This window comes from Diaphorina citri, unplaced genomic scaffold (genome assembly GCF_000475195.1).
Source record: "Diaphorina citri unplaced genomic scaffold, Diaci psyllid genome assembly version 1.1 scaffold7, whole genome shotgun sequence".
Lineage (NCBI taxonomy): Eukaryota > Metazoa > Arthropoda > Insecta > Hemiptera > Psyllidae > Diaphorina > Diaphorina citri.
In genome coordinates, this window is record NW_007377446.1 from 298,640 (window position 1) to 320,079 (window position 21,440).

At 39.0% G+C, this 21,440-nt stretch overlaps 2 protein-coding genes across 3 annotated transcripts; both read right to left on the reverse strand.

Annotated features, from left to right (window-relative positions):
- LOC103525054 (protein GPR107-like) lies at positions 1–20,882 on the reverse strand. The gene is made up of 6 exons (XM_026820122.1): positions 20,723–20,882; positions 20,014–20,227; positions 19,362–19,629; positions 1,060–1,228; positions 428–600; positions 1–24 (listed from the first exon to the last, which is right to left on the reverse strand). The coding sequence occupies exons 1-6, from the start codon at positions 20,880–20,882 to the stop codon at positions 1–3; spliced, it is 1,008 nt and encodes a 335-aa protein (XP_026675923.1).
- LOC103524868 (protein GPR107) lies at positions 6,322–14,728 on the reverse strand. Of its 2 annotated transcripts, XM_026820212.1 has the most exons (10): positions 14,398–14,728; positions 14,078–14,191; positions 13,415–13,551; positions 11,574–11,775; positions 11,254–11,413; positions 10,533–10,746; positions 9,881–10,148; positions 9,038–9,206; positions 8,135–8,402; positions 6,322–7,727 (listed from the first exon to the last, which is right to left on the reverse strand). In XM_026820212.1, exons 1-10 carry the CDS (start codon positions 14,479–14,481, stop codon positions 7,589–7,591), a joined length of 1,755 nt encoding a protein of 584 aa, XP_026676013.1. In that variant the 5' UTR covers positions 14,482–14,728; the 3' UTR covers positions 6,322–7,588. The 2 variants fall into 2 exon arrangements, with proteins under 2 accessions (XP_026676013.1, XP_017305349.2); XM_017449860.2 differs by lacking the exons at positions 14,078–14,191; positions 14,398–14,728 and adding an exon at positions 13,894–14,014 and having other exon boundaries at positions 7,589–7,727.
- Positions 20,883–21,440: the final 558 nt, after the last annotated feature.

Genomic DNA, 21,440 nt, shown 5'->3' on the forward strand with positions numbered 1-21,440 from the left:
TCACTTGTTAGTTTGTGCTTGTTTCTTGCTTAGAAAAATATTTAACGTCCTGTTAATACTCGTTAGTTTGAGTGAAACTCGAATTTTTCACTTGTTAGTTTGAGTGAAACTCGAATTTTTCACTTGTTAGGTTAAGTGAACCTCGGAATTTTCACTTGTTAGTTTGAGTGAAACTCGAATTTTTCTTCAAACTTCTGTATACTTTCTGTCGACCGAAGTGGTCGAAAATATTTACGAAATAAAAACTTGCATTTCTTTATTTATTATGTTGAAATTTTGCTCTTTTTTTTTTCTTCAATCATTAACATTAGTTACTCATGTTTTACGCTTTAGTACAGCTGGGGGACTTAAACAGGGAGCATACCAGATACCAGCCTGAAATTTCCCTTGCTAAAGAATTAGCAAAGGTTGAGTGCGAAGGGCGTACGAAAAACACATAGGTGGCCATTTCCTTGAACATCTCGTCCAGCCATTCGTACTGGAACGGAATGGTCATCCGAATCAAATACACGATGATCCGGGTGAAGTAGATGTACACCACGATCATCACATAGAAGTGGCGGAACAGCTTGAGCTTACGCAGGTTCATGGCGGCCTTGCCTGAGGGGAAAGAAGGGAACAGAGTCAATATATACTACATATGTATAGTCATCCGAATCAAATAGACGATGATCCGGGTGAAATAAATGTACACCACGATCATTACGTAGAAGTGGCGGAACAGCTTGAGCTTACACAGGTTGTAAATGAAGATGATAGAAAAAACAGCCTTCGTTCACGAGTGGGCATCACAACAGGATAAAACTCAGAAGGTCTGGGGTTCAGTGGGCATCACACCAGACTAAACTCAAAATGTCTGGGGTACCATTAAGAGAGATTCAAATTTTTTTCAGTTTTGTAGTAAATACGCCAAGTTCTATCTTGAAGTGAAGACGCTCCAAAGTGGAAAGACTACTTACATATTGAGTAGGTACCTTGCTTAATGAGGTACGGTACCGTAATTATTGAAAAAGAAACAACTTTATAAATAAGTTACTTAATGAATTCATATCTACTTACCATCAGTGTGAGATGCTTCCTGTAGATGTCGTATGGACCATACTACTGGGAACAGAATGAGACCACAACACAACAGATCTACCAGCATGAACACTTTGAGCCAGGTTAAATGTTCTATGTCCCCTTCTTCCGATTCCTCGATGATGATTTGAGCAACATTGGACAGGACCTGGAAAATAAACAACACATTTTTGAAACAAAACATTAATTTTATATATTTTATATTAATTTATTTTATATAAAACATTAATTTTATATTAATTCTAATCAATTGTCTGATTGTCTAATTTTTTGAAGAGGTTTATTAGAGGGAACTGAAACAATGGAGGTTTTATAGTACCGAAATCGAAGAGAGAAGGAGGACAGGAAAATAGAAGGCCAGCCGTTCCGAGAACGAACCTTATCTGTTTATAACTTCGGATAATCTTCGCCAAACCCACTATTTAACGCTTCTGACGCAAACGATCTAACGCTGCTCTTCAAGCTAACTAGACTCGCGGATCGTATTTCTAAACCGAGTTACTATCATGACATCAGCTAAACCCCTTATCTTTATTAATCCTGTATCTTGTCTGGTTATTAGGGAAAGGATCACGCATCAAGCATGCTAAAAGGCACGAACGTTAAAAGTGACCGCGATAAGACGGCAGGCGCGCTACCCTCTAAGACCTAAGCAGTCTGAGCTAACTAGGCTGGCTTGGGATATGGTTAATAACGCCAAAGATCTCCATTCTTAATTTTTATTAAGTAAATGAATAAGTTTTTTTTTCTTCTCATTATTATTATTAAAAATCTGGTGTGAACATCACACGACTTTCTATTACATTTGCGGAATACGTATTTGAAAAAAAAAAAAGAAATAAAAAATGAAAATTTTTCTAAGTCCCGAGCCTGAGCCGCCTACGGCGGCCGATTTTCGGTCGAAAATTTCCTATCTTAAAATACTCCCCCAAATTCGAATTTTACCGCTAAAAATTTGTAGACTCCCACCCCTGCGTTCCTTTTCACAACAAAAGAAATATCAAAAAGTCAAGTAAAGTCCTAATGAAAATTAATTTTGATATTGGAACAATTAAAAAGTTTTTTCTACCTCTCTGATATAAAATATATTATTTAAATACTTGATAATTTAAATATTATAATAAATAATTTTATTTTAATTAGAGGGAGAAAAAAAGAAGTTCTAGACTTTTCTTGACTTTTATTTTTTCCACCTGCAATGCGCATACATTTGCGCAGTGTGCTCAAATTTGTCATTGGCAGTAAAAAAAATTTTTTGTGGGTTTTTTGCGGAAAGGGTTTTAAAAAACCAATTTTTCTCTTCTCTTTTCGAATTCCGTTGGGATGATAGAGGAGGATATTACTCCAAGACTAAATAGGTAAGATTCAACTATAAAAATCTAAATCGTGATTTATTTGTGGTGAAGCGGAGATGGGTTCCTTCTCTGAGGAAACCATGCAGGAAGCTGTGAATCTAGTCCTGAATGGTCGAAGCATCCGTTCTGTTGCTGAAGAGAAAGGCCTCAAGTTTCAAACTCTGGGAAGATACGTACAAAAGCAAAAGAAAGCTGGTCCAGATGAAAAGATCATGATGAAGCCCAACTATGCAGTAAACAAAGTGTTCAGTGATGCCCAAGAAGATGAACTGGCTTCTTATGTAATCACTTGCTCCAAAATGTTCTACGGATTGCCCATAGTAGAAATATGCAAGCTCGCCAAAGAATTGGCTCAACGCAACAATCTGACGTACCCAAAGAGCTGGGATGAGAATGGAAGAGCTGGGATTGATTGGTATTACGGATTTATGCAAAGACACCCTACCCTCTCATTGCGAACTCCAGAAGGCTGTTCACTCTCCAGAGCTACCAGCTTCAATCGAAACACATGCCAACAGTTCTTTGTCAACCTGAAGAATGTTTTATCCAGATATCCAGAATTCGCAGATGGTACTCGAATCTACAACCTTGATGAAACCTGTACTTCCACTGTTCAAAAGCCTCCAAAGGTTGTAGCTGAAAAGGGAATAAGCCAGGTCAACACGGCAACCAGACAGCCACAATCCCCTAATCTCTGGAGCTATTTCTAGAGACAGATTTCAATTTATGTCCAATCTTCATGTTTGTAACAATGATCTCTTGGATCCGAATGATAGGTTTGCCAAAATACGCCCATTACTAGACATGGTGAATGAAAGATTTGTTGATTTCAGGCCACATGTCCAACATCAATGTCGTTGGACACATATAATTTGAGAATTTGACCACAATTAGGCCCGGCGCACATTGAGACACAGCTACGCAGCACAGTCACGCAGCACAGCAAAGCAGTTTTTGTAAACCATTGGATTCAATACTACCGCGCACATTACGACGCAGTGCACTCGCACGTGCCACTTGCCTGTGTCACTCGCCTGCCTCACTTGTGGAAGCGACACAGAATCTGCGTGCAGTTTTTTTCTAGGCGCGCAGTTTATTTTGATCTTCTTTGTTTTGTGAGTTGATTTTTTTGCATTTCCCTTGAAAATCCTATTATTTGAGTGAATTGAAAATGGAGAACATTGAAGAGAAGTTGATAGCATTAGTGCAAGTTAAAACTGTTCTGTACGACACCTCTGATACAGACTAGATACAAGCAACAGTGTTTTTGTCCTTGTGTTCAATGTTTGAACACAAGGACAAAAACTCGTCATCTGAATCAGATTCAGAGCTCAACATAATATTTAAAAAAGAATTTTCCATCTTTAAACACAAAAAAAGCTTTTTTAAAATACGTAGGTACAGGTACCAACACCTAGAAAGCTATCCTCGTACTGAGAGACTGCTCTTCAATGTGCGCTGTAAACTGTGTCACACAGTTCCAATTTTCCTAAACTGCACTGCGCGGCTGTGCTGCCTGACTGTGTAACGCAGCTCAATGTGCGCCCTAGCTAAGTGTGAATTATAAATTTCACAACTTGACTTGGACTCAAACACTCCAACTTTGATATCCAACAGTTCACAATACCGACTGCTAACAACACTGAGGTTGATGGGTAAGTTAAGATGTGTTCCAAGCCCCAGGTTTTCCCTACAATACTCAGATGGATAAACAATATTAAACAACTTACGTTAATAGTCAGTTTGTGTATCCTGGCCTGTGTATAACCGAACAAGAGAGCCACCAATAACACTGATAGGAAAACTGGTGACATTATTGCACAGTTGTCAAAAGTTGGTGACTGAAAACGGTCAAATTAGTTCAGCGGTGATGGGCCCTGTGTTGGAAAGACCTTCTGTTCTTTGGTTGATAGGCATGGAGTGATGGCATAAAACACACTTTATTTTTACTGTTTACAACCAGATTTGGGCTGCTGTATCAAGTATCAAGGGAAGGTTTCCATTTCAGATGCATATGCATAACTTCTAATATTTTTATCATCACAAATCACACTTCAAAAAAAATTAAAACTTTTAAGAAGTGAAACAGATAGGAGGATTAAATGGACGATTAGCTAGCGCTGTTTCCTATTTAAATTGCTGATGCGACAGATAGAAGAAATAAATTTCTCTGCTGTACAATGAATCCAACAACCTCTCCCATCTGTCAAATTTTAATCAAATTCGAATTTTACCGCTCGACAAACCGTTCTTGAGATATTTTGTTCACAACTTTCTACTTTTTCCCATTTAAAGAGCGATCTATATAGAAAAAACAGAGAAAATGGAATGAGATAAAGAAGGCCGTCCTCACAATCTGAATATAAACTTGGTTAAGGTAAACCGATTTCAGATTGATTAATCCAAAAGGTTAAGGTTTAACTAAGTTAAAATACAGATTGTGGCCCGGCCATTATAAATCAAGGAGAAAAGGAGATTCTGTTGTTTTCTTTCGTCTCTTCATTAAAGAGAACTCCAAATATCATTTATTCTTGGCTTCCAATGCAGTGGTTTAGGGTTCGATGTACAGCGCTTGTTTCTTGGCTTAGAAAATATTTAACGTCCTGTTAATACTCGTTAGTTTGAGTGAAACTCGAATTTTTCACTTGTTAGTTTGAGTGAAAATCGAATTTTTCAGTTGTTAGTTTGAGTGAAACTCGAATTTTTCACTTGTTAGTTTAAGTGAACCTCGGAATTTTCACTTGTTAGTTTGAGTGAACCTCGGAATTTTCACTTGTTAGTTTGAGTGAAACTCGAATTTTTCACTTGTTAGTTCAGTGAAACTCGAATTTTTCACTTGTTAGTTTGAGTGAAACTCGAATTTTTCTTCAAACTTCTGTATACTTTCTGTCGACCGAAGGGGTCGAAAATATTTACGAAATAAAAACTTGCATTTCTTTATTTATTATGTTGAAATTTTGCTCTTTTTTTTCTTCAATCATTAACATTAGTTACTCATGTTTTGCGCTTTAGTCCAGCTGGGGGACTTAAACAGGGAGCATACCAGATACCAGCCTGAAATTTCCCTTGCTAAAGAATTAGCAAAGGTTGAGTGCGAAGGGCATCCACTCGTAAAATTTTTGTAGCCAAAACCAGATGTCAGCCCAAGAGCAATCATCCTAGTTAGAGCTGATTGGGAGGCTGACGAAAAACGCCGACCCCGTCTGTACACGGGAAAAGGTGAAGAAGAAGGCTGATGTTTTAGACTGAAAAGAAGTTGATAAAGATATCTAATGACGTGTTCAGATTAAATTTATTTTAATTTTATCCAAATACTTATAATTTAATTAAATCACAAATTTGTATAAAATAAAATAATTGATGAGAAATTGAGATAGAAGGGTACGCCCATGGTAGTGGTGCCCGCTTGGTAATCAGGAGGGCGCGGGTTCAATCCCAGCCAAGACATGAAATTTTGTTCTCAATATGATTTGAGAATTTGACCACTAAAATAGTTGCCTTATTTCAAGGCACTTTCTTTTACATCCATGCCTATTCAAGAAGGTAGAAGTTGAAAAATTTCCGCTCTGGCCGGGATTAGAACCTAGTAATAGCTTACTGCTGGGATAAACGGACTCGTTAGTCCTATGCGAGTAGCATAAGCACTATTATGATCAAAATTTACCATGCACGTACCGATTAATGTGCAGTAACAAAGTAATAAAATGTGTTCCTTTGTAGGTGGGGAAACAAAATAAAAAAAAAAAAAAAAATATAAATTAGGAATCCAAGAGCAATAGGGCTGATTGGGAGGCTGACGAAAAACGCCGACCCCGTCTGAACACGAGAAAAGGTGAAGAAGAAGGCTGATGTTTTAGACTGAAAAGAAATTGATAAAGATATCTAATGACGTGTTCAGAATAAATTTATTTTAATTTTATCCAAATACTTATAATTTAATTAAATCACAAATTTGTATAAAATAAAATAATTGATGAGAAATTGAGACAGAAGGGTACGCATGGTAGTGGCGCCCGCCTGGTAATCAGGAGGGCGCAGGTTCAATCCCAGCCAAGACATGGAATTTTGTTCTCAATATGATTTGAGAATTTAACCACTAAAATAGTTACCTTATTTCAAGGCACTTTCTTTTACATCCATGCCTATTCAAGAAGGTAGAAGTTGAAAAATTTCCGCTCTGACCGGGATTAGAACCTAGCAACCTAGTAATAGCTTACTGCTGGGATAAACGGACTCGTTAGTCCTATGCGAGTAGCATAAGCACTATAAATTATGATCAAAATTAACCATGTATGTACCAATTAATGTGCAGTAACAAAGTAATAAAATGTGTTCCTTTGTAGGTGACGAAACAAAATACAAGACAATATAAATTAGGAAATATTTACAGGAAACAAATGAAAAACTAATATTTAACATTGAACCATTGACAGCCCAATTCTCATGGGCTGCAATGATTCAAATAAGAATTAAGGTAAAATAAATAATAAAGTTATAAATTCTTATGAGCCAATAGTCTAAAATATATACAGCCCCTTGTGTAAAATTAATACAGCCAAACTAGGTAGGTTAGTAAATAATAAAAATAATAATAATAAAAAAACATTGCAATATGCACTACTTGGATTCGAACCACCAACCTCCAGATCCGAAATCCAACGCTTTAACCACGACAGCACTGCGATTGGTACAAAATCGTACACTCTCACAGTTCAAGGGTCTTCGTGAAATTACTTACTTCTTTCAAAATAAGGTAAAATGAATTTTGTGTGTAAGCAAAAGAAGCATTGAGTGTTAAAATTTTAAAAAATAAAATAATAATAATAATCTAGCCAGCCTAGTTAGCTTGGAGGGTAGCGCGTCTGCCCTGCAAGCGCTAGGTCGCGGGTTCGATTTCCGCCCGTGGCGAATTTTATCCCTAACAAACAAGGTTCGTTCTCGGAACGGCTGCCTTTCTCCTATCCTGTCATTCTCTCGTTGATTTCGAGACGAGAAAACCTCCAATGGCTTTCCATCTGGCATTCCTTCTCTATTCGCTTTCGGGACCATAAGACCTTAGCAATTACAGTTCCCCCTATCAAACTTTAAAAAACCCCACTATTTTAGTTTTGACTTAGTTTTCACTCTATTGATTTCTTCATCTCCCTCTGTTTCTAGTCATACTCGTGGCTACTTTCTCTCTTCTGCAGCATAGTGGTCGTTTCTCTGTCATCTTCGTCTTCTCCATCTCTCTCCTTCTGGTTTATCCTGGTCAGCTTGCTGATACCTTCCGTCATAGGACATTCACTGATCCTGAGGGAAGCAAGGACAAGAAATTACAAATTAATTATTAGTGCACGTCCTCCGCTGAACTGTAGACATTGCTCAATCTAACATAATGTCATTAAAATTCCATTCAATTACCATCAGCCTAGTTAGCTTGGAAGGTCTTTGGTAAACGCTATGTCGCGGGTACGATTCCCGCCCAAGACGAACTTTAAGCTACACAAAAAAATTTCTTCTTGGAAAGGCTAGCTTTCTACTATCCTGTTCTTCTGCTCGATTTCGGGACGATAAGACCTCCTTTACTGTCCAGACTTCAAAATTTGCAGCATCCACCCTCCACCCCTTCGGTATATCACTGTTTCGACTCTTACATCCCCCCCCCTCGACAAAATCCTGGATATGGCCCTGCCTGACCCTCTATAGTCTATACTTACACAATATCGACATCTTCATCATCCTCAATATCCGCCATATTCAGCTGGAAGTACGGATTGGTCGAGGTCGGGCGAAACTTGTACGCGGTCAACACGAAAAACACATAGGTGGCCATTTCCTTGAACATCTCGTCCAGCCACTCGTACTGGAACGGAATGGTCATCCGAATCAAATAGACGATGATCCGGGTGAAATAAATGTACACCACGATCATTACGTAGAAGTGGCGAAACAGCTTGAGCTTACGCAGGTTCATGGCGGCCTTGCCTGAAGGAAAAGAAGAGAATAGAGTCAATAGAGTATTGTATTTATTTATACTCTTAGGACAAAACTGAAGTTCCAAGGTAGTCTGGAACAAGGTCTTGTCTATTTGGGACAAATTTTTAAAAATACAAATTATATTAATATGTAATAGAAGTTCAACGTGGCAACGCCGCTTACATGTTAGGCACGTTACTGTGGCTACTTGAGTATCGAAGAAGAAACAAATTAATTTGGTTTAAAAATTTTCAAAATACAAATTATATAAATATGTAATAGAAGTTCAACGTGGCAACGCTGCTTACATGTTAGGCCCGTTACTGTGGCTACTTATCGAAGAAGAAACAAATTAATTTGGTGTAGTGGTGTAGCTGCGCCGAGACGGTTGTTGGTCTCTAGCCAAGGCCAGGATTACTTGGCTCGTCCCGAACCGCAGTAAACCATCTGGTTGGGGGACCCTAAACAAGGAGTAGACCAGTGTCTTGCAGTGTGCCTATAAATAGGGATCAGAGCAGCCAAACTCTAACCAGCCTGGCTTGCGGGAGGTTACAAAAGGTTTATCATGCATCATGCTTCAAAGGAAAAGGACTGGTCTTCAACTTTTTTTTGTGACAATAACCAAGTTAATGAACTCTACTTACCGTCAGTGTGAGATGCTTCCTGTAGATGCCGTATGGACCATACTACTGGGAACAGAATGAGGCCACAACACAACAGATCTACCAGCATAAACACTTTGAGCCAGGTTAAATGTTCTATATCCCCTTCTTCTGATTCCTCGATGATGATTTGAGCAACATTGGACAGGACCTAGAAAAAACAACAACACATTTTTGAAACAAAACATTAATTTTATATATTTTATATTAATTCTAATCAATTGTCTGATTGTCTAATTTTTTGAAGAGGTTTATTAGAGGGAACTGTAACAATGGAGGTTTTATAGTACCGAAATCGAAGAGAGAAGAAGGACAGGAAAATAGAAGGCCAGCCGTTCCGAGAACGAACCTTATCTGTTTATAACTTAGGATAATCTTCGCCAAACCCACGATCTAACGCTGCTCTTCAAGCTAACTAGACTCGCGGATCGTATTTCTAAACCGAGTTATAATCATGACATCAGCTAAACTCCTTATCTTTGTTAACCCTGTATTTTGCCTGGTTAATTGGGGAAAGGATCAAGCATGCTAGAAGCCGCAGATGTTAGGAGTTGAACGTGACCGCGATAAGGTGGCAGACGCGCTACGCGATACCCTCTAAGACCTAAGCAGTCTGAGCTAACTAGACTGGCTTGGGATAGGTTAATAACGCCAAAGATGTATAATTTTATACTTTTCATGTTTATAATGTTGTTGTTGTTTTCAAATGCTCGGAGTTGACTATTAGGTCATTGTTTATTATGTAAATAGGTACCTAAATAAAGTTTTCTTTTATATATTAAAAGAAAAAAAAAGAACATAATAATGTATTTCTGTTTCTCTTACCTGCAAGGGAATCACAATCATGAACACCTTCTTCTCTCGGCTGGACAGAATGTGTTTGATAAACGTCCATCCGGTCCCAATCAGAGCCATCGTAATGAACAGCACCGAGCCTCGCAACACATGCGTAATGTAGTAGAGAATAGCCCAGGCCGCCACATGCTCCCCCTTGGTCTGCAGGAAGTGGAAGTTGATCGAGTGAAAAAGGAGAGCGAGCGATTTGATGTACACCAGCACGGCCATCAGGTAGTGGATCTTGTACACGGGATGACTGAAGGATGGAGAGGAAGCAAAAAAGATCAATAATGGTGTGAAATTACTGTATAACCAAGATTTTTAGTGACGAGGATTTTACATTTTTACCCTTCAATCAGCGACGAGCTACCTTCCTCACATTAACATCACCCAGCCAGAGTGGGCTGGAAAAAACCAGCCACACGAAATTGTATACTCAAGTAAACCTTGTTTATTTCTGCAACGATTGATCTTAAGATCCAAAGTCCAACGTGCTAGCCACTATACCGCTAAGGTAGGTCAGGAGGAATTAAAAGAGAAATTCACACTAGATTCTACATAGAAGTCTGGTGAATAGGACCCTTCTTAAGGGAAAAGGCCACAAAAGGACTTTTGCCAAAGTCGGGCTCTTGCCACTTACCTAGATTTCTGCAGGATCATAAACCAAAAGGATCCAGACAGACAGAAGAGGAGACTCAAGGTTAAATACAAAGCTGGCAGAGGCATTTCACCCGCTGACAGGAAATTCTCCACGTTCCTCTCTTCAATATGAATGGTGAAGTTGACTCGCACTCCCTCGCTACCGTACGGTTGATGATAGTTCTGACAGTTGTGCAGGTATAAGTTGTACAGACCTGAGTGAAAAATTACAAGTAAAAGTAGTCAGTGTTTCATTTAGACTGTCAGCTTAGTGAGGGGAAAACAGGAGCCACAGAGAAAGGAACAGAAATATTTGATTAAATGAAGATAATTTTGTGTTCTCTGTGGCCAAGTGTGTATCACACTAGACATCCATGCCAGAGGTCCTGGGTTCAATTCCCAGTGAAGTCAAAGTTTTTTCAGCTCTGTATTTGGAGTTCAAGCTGCCCTCAGCCTCCTTATATCCGTTTTGGTCCTGTGCTTAGAAGGAATATTCAAGTGTGTTAAGCATATTTAAATGCTTGTCACAAATATCATGCCCCGATTATTACACCTAGATAAATTTTATGACTTGACTTGGACTCAAACCACCAACCTCCAGATCCAAAGTCCAATGCGTTAACAACTGCACCACTGGGGTTGGTCCCTGTGCTTAGAATTTTGGGCAATACATAGTCTACTGCGGATTTAATTGAATAACATAAAAAAAAGCGTTTGTTTACCTTCTTCTGCTTCTGAGGCAATGAATATCACAAATGATGCATTAATCTGGCCCTTCTGATTGAAGACTAATGGCAACTGAATTGAAGTACAAGTGGGTAACACATCATTCTCTCCAAGCCCATTCACTCCTCCTGCTAGCACTCCAGTTCCTGATGGTACCTCACTCCCTGCTCCATTTACCCCAGCACTTCCTAGGACTCCTGCCTCTTTGGGACCATTGGGAACAAACAGTATTCGTCGATTGGCAAATAGAGCTTGGTCACCCATGATTGAAGAACGTTTGGTTCTCACTGGAGGCAGCTTGGACATGCGATGGTACCTCACTCCCTGCTCCATTTACCACAGCACTTCCTGGGACTCCTGCCTCTTTCGGACCATTGGAAACAAACAGTATTCGTCGATTGGCAAATAGAGCTTGGTCACCCATGATTGAAGAACGTTTGGTTCTCACTGGAGGCAGCTTGGACATGTCTCGGTAGATGTGAAGGTTGGACATGTCACTGCCACATTTTACTTTCAACCTGGAGGAAAGAAAGAGATTCCATGATTAGTATGAACAAGGGATGACTGCCTTAAAGCTCTTCATTTCTTGGTAAAAAAAAAAAATAAAATATATATATATATGTGAAAGGGGGTTCTTTATAAGGTATAGCTTGATTCTAGCCTTTTACCTCACAATTTCATGCAACACGGAAGGTAAGTAGATTTTATAACACTCCGCCCTGTCAAGCTTAGATTCTTAGAAGCTTAACCCATCCTTTTGGGCTGTTTGCCCCTAGACCTAAGCCTCAGATTGGGATTTTGTGTATGGAGGCTGATGCCAAGTGTAGAAATAAAAACAATAAAGAGATAAATAAAATAATGATTTATCTTACTTTCGTTTTCCAGAACGAAATGCGAAACAAGAAGCAAGGTCGGAAACCGAAAAAGAACAAGGGAGGCGCCAGTGATCGATCGGGGGGCGGGGCCCCTCCCGATAGTTTCGAAGAGTATTTGGAACAACTGGAAAAGCCGAGCCTGAAAAATACGCAGTCAGCCTAGTTAGCTTGGAGGGTAGCGCGTCTGCCCTGTAAGCGCTAGGTCGCGGGTTCGATTTTCGCCCGTGGCGAAATTTATCCTAAACACACAAGGTTCGTTCTCGGAACGCCTTCCTTTCTCCTATCCTGTCATTCTCTCGTTGATTTCGAGACGATAAAACCTCCAATGGCTTTCCATCTGGCATTCCTTCTCTATTCGCTTTCGGGACCATAAGACCTTAGCAGTTACAGTTCCCCCTATCAAACTTTAAAAAAACCCACTATTTTAGTTTTGACTTAGTTTTCACTCTATTGATTTCTTCATCTCCCTCTGTTTCTAGTCATACTCATGGCTACTTTCTCTCTTCTGCAGCATAGTGGTCGTTTCTCTGTCATCTTCGTCTTCTCCATCTCTCTCCTTCTGGTTTATCCTGGTCAGCTTGCTGATGCCTTCCGTCATGGGACATTCACTGATCCTGAGGGAAGCAAGGACATATAATTACAAATTAATTATTAGTACACGTCCTCCGCTGAACTGTAGACAATGCTCAATCTAACATAATGTCATTAAAATTCCATTCAATTAACATCAGCCTAATTAGCTTGGAAGGTCTTTGGTAAACGCTATGTCGCGAGTACAATTCCCGCCCGAGACGAACTTCATGCTACACAAAAAATTTTCTTCTTGGAAAGGCTAGCTTTCTTTTATATGTTCTTCTGTTCGATTTCGGGACGATAAGACCTCCTTTACTGTCCAGATTTCCAAAATTTGGAGCATCCACCCTCCACCTCTTCGGTATATCACTGTTTCGACTCTCACCCCCCCCCCTCGACAAAATTACTTACCAGACACTATCAGATTTTCTATTACATCAAATTTTTCCATTAGCTCATCAAACGTCATTGTGATATTTTTGATAATTACTTTCTATTTTTTTTGATCCATTGTCAGATGTTCTGATCAGACGATCTGAACGTGTGTGGCTGACATAAATGAGTGATGTACGTGGTTACTACTACTAAGCAATACATAGGTAGGTATAATAATTATGGTTCTGGAGAATCAAGTAGATAGTTAATCGAACAATCCTACTACCACATACCGACATACCACAGTCTGGTGGTTCTTAAAGATTAAACTTACATTTTGTTTTTGATGTCCATAATGAAGTAAACTAGAGAGCTCTTGAGTGAAGATTCTTCCAAGAGACACTGGTCTTGGTGAGTGTCTAGGTATGGGTTCATCGCATCACTCATTGTACGGTCCAGGCTGAACCCAAACTGAAAATCAAATCATTTTAATTTCAGTAAGATAACATCTTGTTTTATTTAGCATCACAGGCTATTATTTTACAACTTTGAATTTACAAACATAAATGTAGGTACCTCCATTAAATGTAAGAAAAAAAAAAATGCTTTGGACTTATCATGTGGTTACCTACACATAGTTGGAAAAAGAAAAGGAAAATGGATAGGTAGGTAAGTAGTAGGTAAGTAAAATACAAGTCTTCACATTTTATGTGCCACCTCAGAAGTTTTTTTTTTTCAGTTTATTTTTAGGCCTTGTTTACAGTGACAAGGTTCTCCTGAAGGAGCTTGTCCATACAACCGCAGTGAACTTACTGTATAATTCTCCTGAGTGGACGGGAATGATTCAAAATTGATAAGATTGATGTTCAGGATACCTCCTTTGTAGAATCCAAACGTACTAAGGGCTATGTATTTTCTGTCAGTTTATTTTTAGGCCTTGTTTACCGTGACAAGGTTCTCCTGAAGGAGCTTGTCCATACAACCGATGTGAACTTACTGTATAATTCTCCTGAGCGGACGGGAATGATTCAAAATTGATAAGATTGATGTTCAGGATACCTCCTTTGTAGAATCCAAACGTACTAAGGGCTATGTATTTTCTGTCATCATTCTGAAAAAGAATATAAAATATTGGAATGTAAGTATGAATTATAAATTTCACAACTTGATTGGACTCAAACCCCCCAACTTTGATATCCAACAGTTCACCATGCCAACTGCTAACAACACTGAGGTTGATGGGTAAGTTAAGATGTGTTCCAAGCCCCAGGTTTTCCCTACAATACCCAGATGGATAAACAATATTAAACAACTTACGTTAATAGTCAGTTTGTGTATCCTGGCCTGTGTATAACTGGACAAGAGAGCCACCAATAACACTGATAGGAAAACTGGTGACATTATTGCACAGTTGTCAAAAGTTGGTGACTGAAAACGGTCAAATTAGTTCAGCGGTGATGGGCCCTGTGTTGGAAAGACCTTCTGTTCTTTGGTTGATAGGCATGGAGTGATGGCACAAAACACACTTTATTTTTACAACCAGATTTGGGCTGCTGTATCAAGGGAAGGTTTCCATTTCAGATGCATAACTTCTAATAGGTATTTTTTATCATCACAAATCACACTTCAAAAAAATTTAAAACTTTTAAGAAGTGAAACAGTTAACAGATAGGAGGATTAAATGGACGATTAGCTAGCGCTGTTTCCTATTTAAATTGCTGATGCGACAGATAGAAGAAATAAATTTCTCTAAGTGTTAGGTACTGCTAAGGTCTTACCATTCCGAAAGCGAAGAGAGAAGGAAGACAGAATAGGAGAAAGCCAGTCGTTCCGAGAACGAACCTTAGCTCTTTAGGATAAAATCCACCCCCCCGGGCGGGAATCGATTTCCTATGGTTTAGTACAGGGGCTAGAACAAACAGTTCAAAAATTATGGTGTAGCAACTAGCAAACAAACGGACAACCAGAAAAACGAACAAACAGACACTTTCAAAAAACTAAATTTCAGAATCGTCAAGTTGAAATTTCAAACCCCACTTCGTTCGATCAACTTTATTATGCCTTGGTTGAGACTCGAACCCTTCCCAGTTATCAAGCGAACCCAGTACATATAACGCAATTTACAATTTAATTACACTTTGATTACAGAATATGAGAATAAAAATAATGTTACCCTGACCTTGCCTAACCAATACCAATTCATGACGTCATCTTTAGTAGCAATCTACCGTTAGACCCTGTATACCAAGTACCTAGACATAAAGGGCCGGTTTCTAACATCCTCTGTTGACTCGCGAGTTTGAAAACCAATGGTTCACCCAAACTCCGGAGTTGACCGAGTGTTTTGTTGACCAAGTGTTTCTGACACATTTTAAACCGCGCAGTTTTAAAACCCAAGAGTTTCGAGATTTATTTACCGCTAAAAATTTGTAGACTCCCACCCGCGAGTTTTCAAAACCCAACTCACTTGTGAATGGAGCGGGGATTTTTTCTATTTCCCACGGGAAAATGAAGGGAAACAATCTACCGGTAGACCCTGTATACCAAGTACCTAGACATAAAGTCTATCTAGCATTTTGAAGTTCAGGGTCCGTCAGTAAGTCTCCTTGTACTTCGAGAAGTTTAGTTTGGTGAACTGTAGACGTATTTTCCTTATTGAGACGATTTCGGATCTCCCCTCTTCCGAAGCTCATTTCCCCTCTTGTGGCATGGTATTGCTTGTATTAAACCGTTGGAAATCCAAGATGGCGTTCCATTTTGAAGAGGGAAAATCGTTTGAGTTTCCAAAAAGAAAATACAGCTTGTTTGTACAAATTACTATTTTCTTAGCCGGAATAAGGGTAATAGAAAGTAAAAAAAAAAAATCACGACAACCGTTGGAAATCCAAGATTGCGTTCCATTTTGAAGAGGGAAAATCGTTTGAGTTTCCAAAAAGAAAATACAGCTTGTTTGTACAAATTACTATTTTCTTGGCCGGAATTTTACTGCTTTTGGCTACACGCCTTAACACCTCACCCAGCCTGAGTGTGACCTGGAAAAGCCAGCGACATCCGATCCAAACCAAACAGTGATTTAGGGTGGCTGGATGCTTTAAGTATTCCTTCTCCCTCCCCCCCTCTTTTTCCTCTCTCTCTCTCTCCCCTTCCTCCTCCTCCCCCGTATTTCTCTCTCTCTCTCTCGTTTTACTCTCTCTCTCTTCCTCTCCTCCTTTCTCTCTCTCTCTTCCTCTCCTCCTTTCTCTCTTTCTTCTCCCTTTGTCTCATTCTTTCTTCCTTTTCTCTCTCCTTTATTACCTATATCTTTCTTCTTTCCCTCCTACTTCTCTCTCTCTCTTTTCTATACCTACTGTATGTTGCGTACGATCTTAAAATAGTACAAGTATTCCGAGTCCGTCCCATTGTAAAGGAGCAAATTTCCCTCTAAATACAAACTTGCAGAGTTTACTTTGAACTTATATTACTTATACCGAGTTCAAACTCTTATTGAGGCCCTGGTCAACTGGTTAAGTATTCCGAGTCCGCCCCATTGTAAAGGAGCAAATTCCCCTCTAAATACAAACTTGCAGAGTTTACTTTGAACTTATATTACTTATACCGAGTTCAAACTCTTATTGAGGCCCTGGTCAACTGGTCATAAAAAGTGCACTCATTACGACACAAATTCTCTCTTTTTATGGCCGGACCGGAACCACAGAAATGATAATATATCAGTGCTGATTTAGTGCAGAAGAAAGTTGGATGAGGGATGAGGGACCCTGTACACGGTGCAGTTGGTAACATTGAAAAACACATTCTGAGTTCTGTTCTTCTGTTTACCTACGTTTTTAAAACTTTTTCAATTTTTTTAATTTTAGTTTTTCTGTAATCGTGATTGTGAGCGTATGGAAGCGTGCGTGTTTCTCGCGATTGTTACAATGTGTGATGATTATTTTTTGCGTTTCCGAATTTAATTACTAATTAATTATTGAATTATTTAATCAGTTGAATTGTGTTGAATTAATAGAGTAAACAAAGTGTTTTTTTTGTATTTTGTAAACAAAATAATCAAGAAGTTTTTTGTTTTTGTTTTGTTGTTGTTCTGAATTGAATAATACCAATACCTACCACCTATTATACTTACGATGATGATGATTATACTTACCTACTTACATTATATTATTTTTTTAAGGTACCTACATAAATAGGTACCTATTTTACGTTATGTAATTACGTACTACAGGTTTAAATGGGAAAAAGTAGAAAGTTGTGAACAAAATATCTCAAGAACGATTTGTCGTAGAGCAATTTGGTATGCTATCCCGGTATGGTCCAAGGACGCGACTGTAACAATTTGGTAAAAATCGGATAATCACCCATCCAGATATTAACCAAAGCCATTGTTACTTCACCCTCATTTCGTGGAAAAGGTTGTATACAAAATATCTCAAGAACGGTTTGTCGTAAAGCAATGAAATTTGGTGTGATATACCGGTGTGTTCCAAGGACGCTACTGTAACAATTTGGTAAAAATCGGATAGTCACCCATCCTGATATTAACCAAAGTCATTGTTGCTTAACCCTTATTTCGTAAACGCTAAGAGACATCGAAAACATTTGGTCATTCAGATGTGATTATTCTAATCAATGTGATTTTTCACGCCAAATCGAATGGTGCTACTTTTAGCACTCTCTGACTTACAGTTGAGAAGTTGCGGGTTCGATACTCTCCTGTGTCAACAAATTTCCCTTTTATTTTTTTATTACTTTTTTATTTTTCAAATACGTATTCCGCAAATGTAATAGAAAGTCGTGTGATGTTCACACCAGATTTTTTCTTCTTCCAATTCTGATGAATTTTGAGAGATTAACTAGATTGTGATTTATTCGTAAAATTTTAGCTCGTCATTCTTTTTAATACATACCTAGATACTCTAATTTGTGCTTTACGAATAATAATTACGATTACAATGTTTAATTAGTGGAGACATTATGATTTCTGTGGTTATTTCGGTAAAAGATGGTAGATAAATAGTGTTCATTTATCATCAAACTATGAATCTAAATAGGTTGGTAGAATCCCTCGGAACTCTCGGTAGTTGATAAGTAAGGCCACTGGCCAGCCTAGAGACTAGTTAGCTTGGTTGGTAGCGCGTCTGCCTTGTAAATTCGCGGGTTCGATGCCAGCCCGGGGCGCATTTTATCATAAACGGATAATGCTCGTTCTCGGAACGGCTGGCTTTCTCCTATCCTGTCTTCCTTCTTTCTTTGATTTCGGGACGATAAGACAGACCTTGTAGCAGTTACAGTTCCCTCTATCAAACCCCTTTTCTTATCAATCACGACTGTGCCTTCGTTACAGCCCGGGAATCTAGAATTTCGTGATTAAGTATCCTCGGAGACAAGGCCCCGGACGGTGTTCAAGCATTCTCAGACCAGACCCCTCCTATCAAATAGAACTGATACGCCCGTCAGCTTCAGGGTCTGAGCAGATTGGGTGCGTGCATTGAAAGTGGCACCACTCGATTCCTCGTCAAAAGTTTCGTAAGGAAGAATGCTTAGTGGACTCGAAAAATGAATTGGAGATTTTTATGGGTCAAAAACTGATTTTATGGGTTAATTTCCAATGGGGCACTTCTATGTTAAACACCCTGTATGTACTTAGTACCTAACTTACGTTGCGTCCGGTTTAGATGTTTGTATTGTAAGGTTGATGCGGGAATTCCCCGTGGTCAGTCATAGAGAATGGATAGGTATGGATTATTGGGCGGGATTACACGAGTTCGTCGTTGGAAGGTATTATTCTTTTTATAGGAATTATTATTAGCGGAGCGGTCATTACTAGTAGGGGCGGTAGAATTGGTCGATCTAGAAGTAGACGGACAAGAAGAAAAATTGATCATGTCATTGTCATGACAAAGTTTATTAACATAAGTCATAAGCTGTTCATACGTTGGAATTTGGCGCAGACCAATCCGTTGTACACATGCCTCAGTAATGCAGGAAATCTGTGAGCCAGGATCAACTACCAACCGAATAGGGTGCGGGTTACCAAAACTGTCCAAGATAGAAGCCTTGGCGGTACCTAATAATACGGAGGTATGTTTGAAATTGTCACCTGTGGAGAAATGACAAGAGACATTTTGCGAGGATTCTGCGTTGGACGTTGTAGGTGATGAACTAGGGAACTTGGAATAAAATTTGGACCGATTGCAATACTTTCATTACTAGTATAGCTCCGCTATACTGTAGTAATAGAAAGTAAAAAAGAACACAATAATTATGTCTTTATCTGTTTATCTCACCTGCAAGGGGATCACAATCATGAACACCTTCTTCTCTCGGCTGGACAGAATGTGTTTGATAAACGTCCATCCGGTTCCAATCAGAGCCATCGTAATGAACAGCACCGAGCCTCGCAACACATGTGTAATGTAGTAGAGAATAGCCCAGGCCGCCACATGCTCCCCCTTGGTCTGCAGGAAGTGGAAGTTGATCGAGTGGAAAAGGAGAGCGAGCGATTTGATGTACACCAGCACGGCCATCAGGTAGTGGATCTTGTACACGGGATGACTGAAGGATGGAGAGGAAGCAAAAAAGATCAATAATGGTGTGAAATTACTGTATAACCAAGATTTTTAGTGACGAGGATTTTACATTTTTACCCTTCAATCAGCGACGAGCTACCTTCCTCACATTAACATCACCCAGCCAGAGTGGGCTGGAAAAAACCAGCCACACGAAATTGTATACTCAAGTAAACCTTGTTTATTTCTGCAACGATTGATCTTAAGATCCAAAGTCCAACGTGCTAGCCACTATACCGCTAAGGTAGGTCAGGAGGAATTAAAAGAGAAATTCACACTAGATTCTACATAGAAGTCTGGTGAATAGGACCCTTCTTAAGGGAAAAGGCCACAAAAGGACTTTTGCCAAAGTCGGGCTCTTGCCACTTACCTAGATTTCTGCAGGATCATAAACCAAAAGGATCCAGACAGACAGAAGAGGAGACTCAAGGTTAAGTACAAAGCTGGCAGAGGCATTTCACCCGCTGACAGGAAATTCTCCACGTTCCTCTCTTCAATATGAATGGTAAAGTTGACTCGCACTCCCTCGCTACCGTACGGTTGATGATAGTTCTGACAGTTGTGCAGGTACAAGTTGTACAGACCTGAGTGAAAAATTACAAGTAAAAGTAGTCAGTGTTTCATTTAGACTGTCAGCTTAGTGAGGGGAAAACAGGAGCCACAGAGAGAGGAACAGAAATATTTGATTAAATGAAGATAATTTTTTGTGTTCTCTGTGGCCAAGTGTGTATCACACTAGACATCCATGCCAGAGGTCCTGGGTTCGATTCCCAGTGAAGTCAAAGTTTTTTCGGCTCTGTACTTGGAGTTCAAGCTGCCCTCAGCCTCTTTATATCCGTTTTGGTCCTGTGCTTAGAAGGAATTTTTAAGTGTGTTAAGCATATTTAAATGCTTGTCACAAATATTGTGCCCCGATTATTACACCTAGATAAATTTTATGACTTGACTTTGACTCGAACCACCAAAATCCAATACATTAACAACTGCACCACTGGGGTTGGTCCCTGTGCTTAGAATTTTGGGCAATACATAGTCTACTGCGGATTTAATTAAATAACATAAAAAAAGCGTTTGTTTACCTTCTTCTGCTTCTGAGGCAATGAATATCACAAACGATGCATTAATCTGGCCCTTCTGATTGAAGACTAATGGCAACTGAATTGAAGTACAAGTGGGTAACACATCATTCTCTCCAAGCCCATTGCGCATACATTTGCGCAGTGTGCTCAAATTTGTCATTGGCAGTAAAAAAAATTCTTGTTGGTTTTTTGCAGAAAGTGTTTTAAAAAATCAATTTTTCTCTTCTCTTTTCGAATTCCGAAGCATTTAAATATTCTTTAATTTTGTGTATCGTAAACCAGAAGAAGTATAAGTTAATTATATTTCTATCTATTTGTCATTGAACAGAGTTCTTTCGACGTAAGTATGAGAGGAACTAAAATAGACATAAAACAAAGAGCAAAATTTTCCATTATGTGGAACACAGCCTAGGAGCAGAGATAATTTAGCCTAATATTTTATTAATAATAATACGTAACAACACTTCTAGATTCGATTACTTTAAACAAATAATCATTCACTTTTCCAATGAATGAATGAAAAGTTTCTGTCAGGAAGTAAGCATATGTTTTTATCTGTTAAAATTTTAGATTTTCTTGTCTTCGATAAACAGTTATGTAGGAATGCCTTTCACTTTGACCAATTAAATCATCATTGCATAGGATTCCTAGGAACTCAATTTCTCTAATTTATGTGGCTGATTTCTTAACAAATTTTCTACCTTGGAGGCTCTTTTGG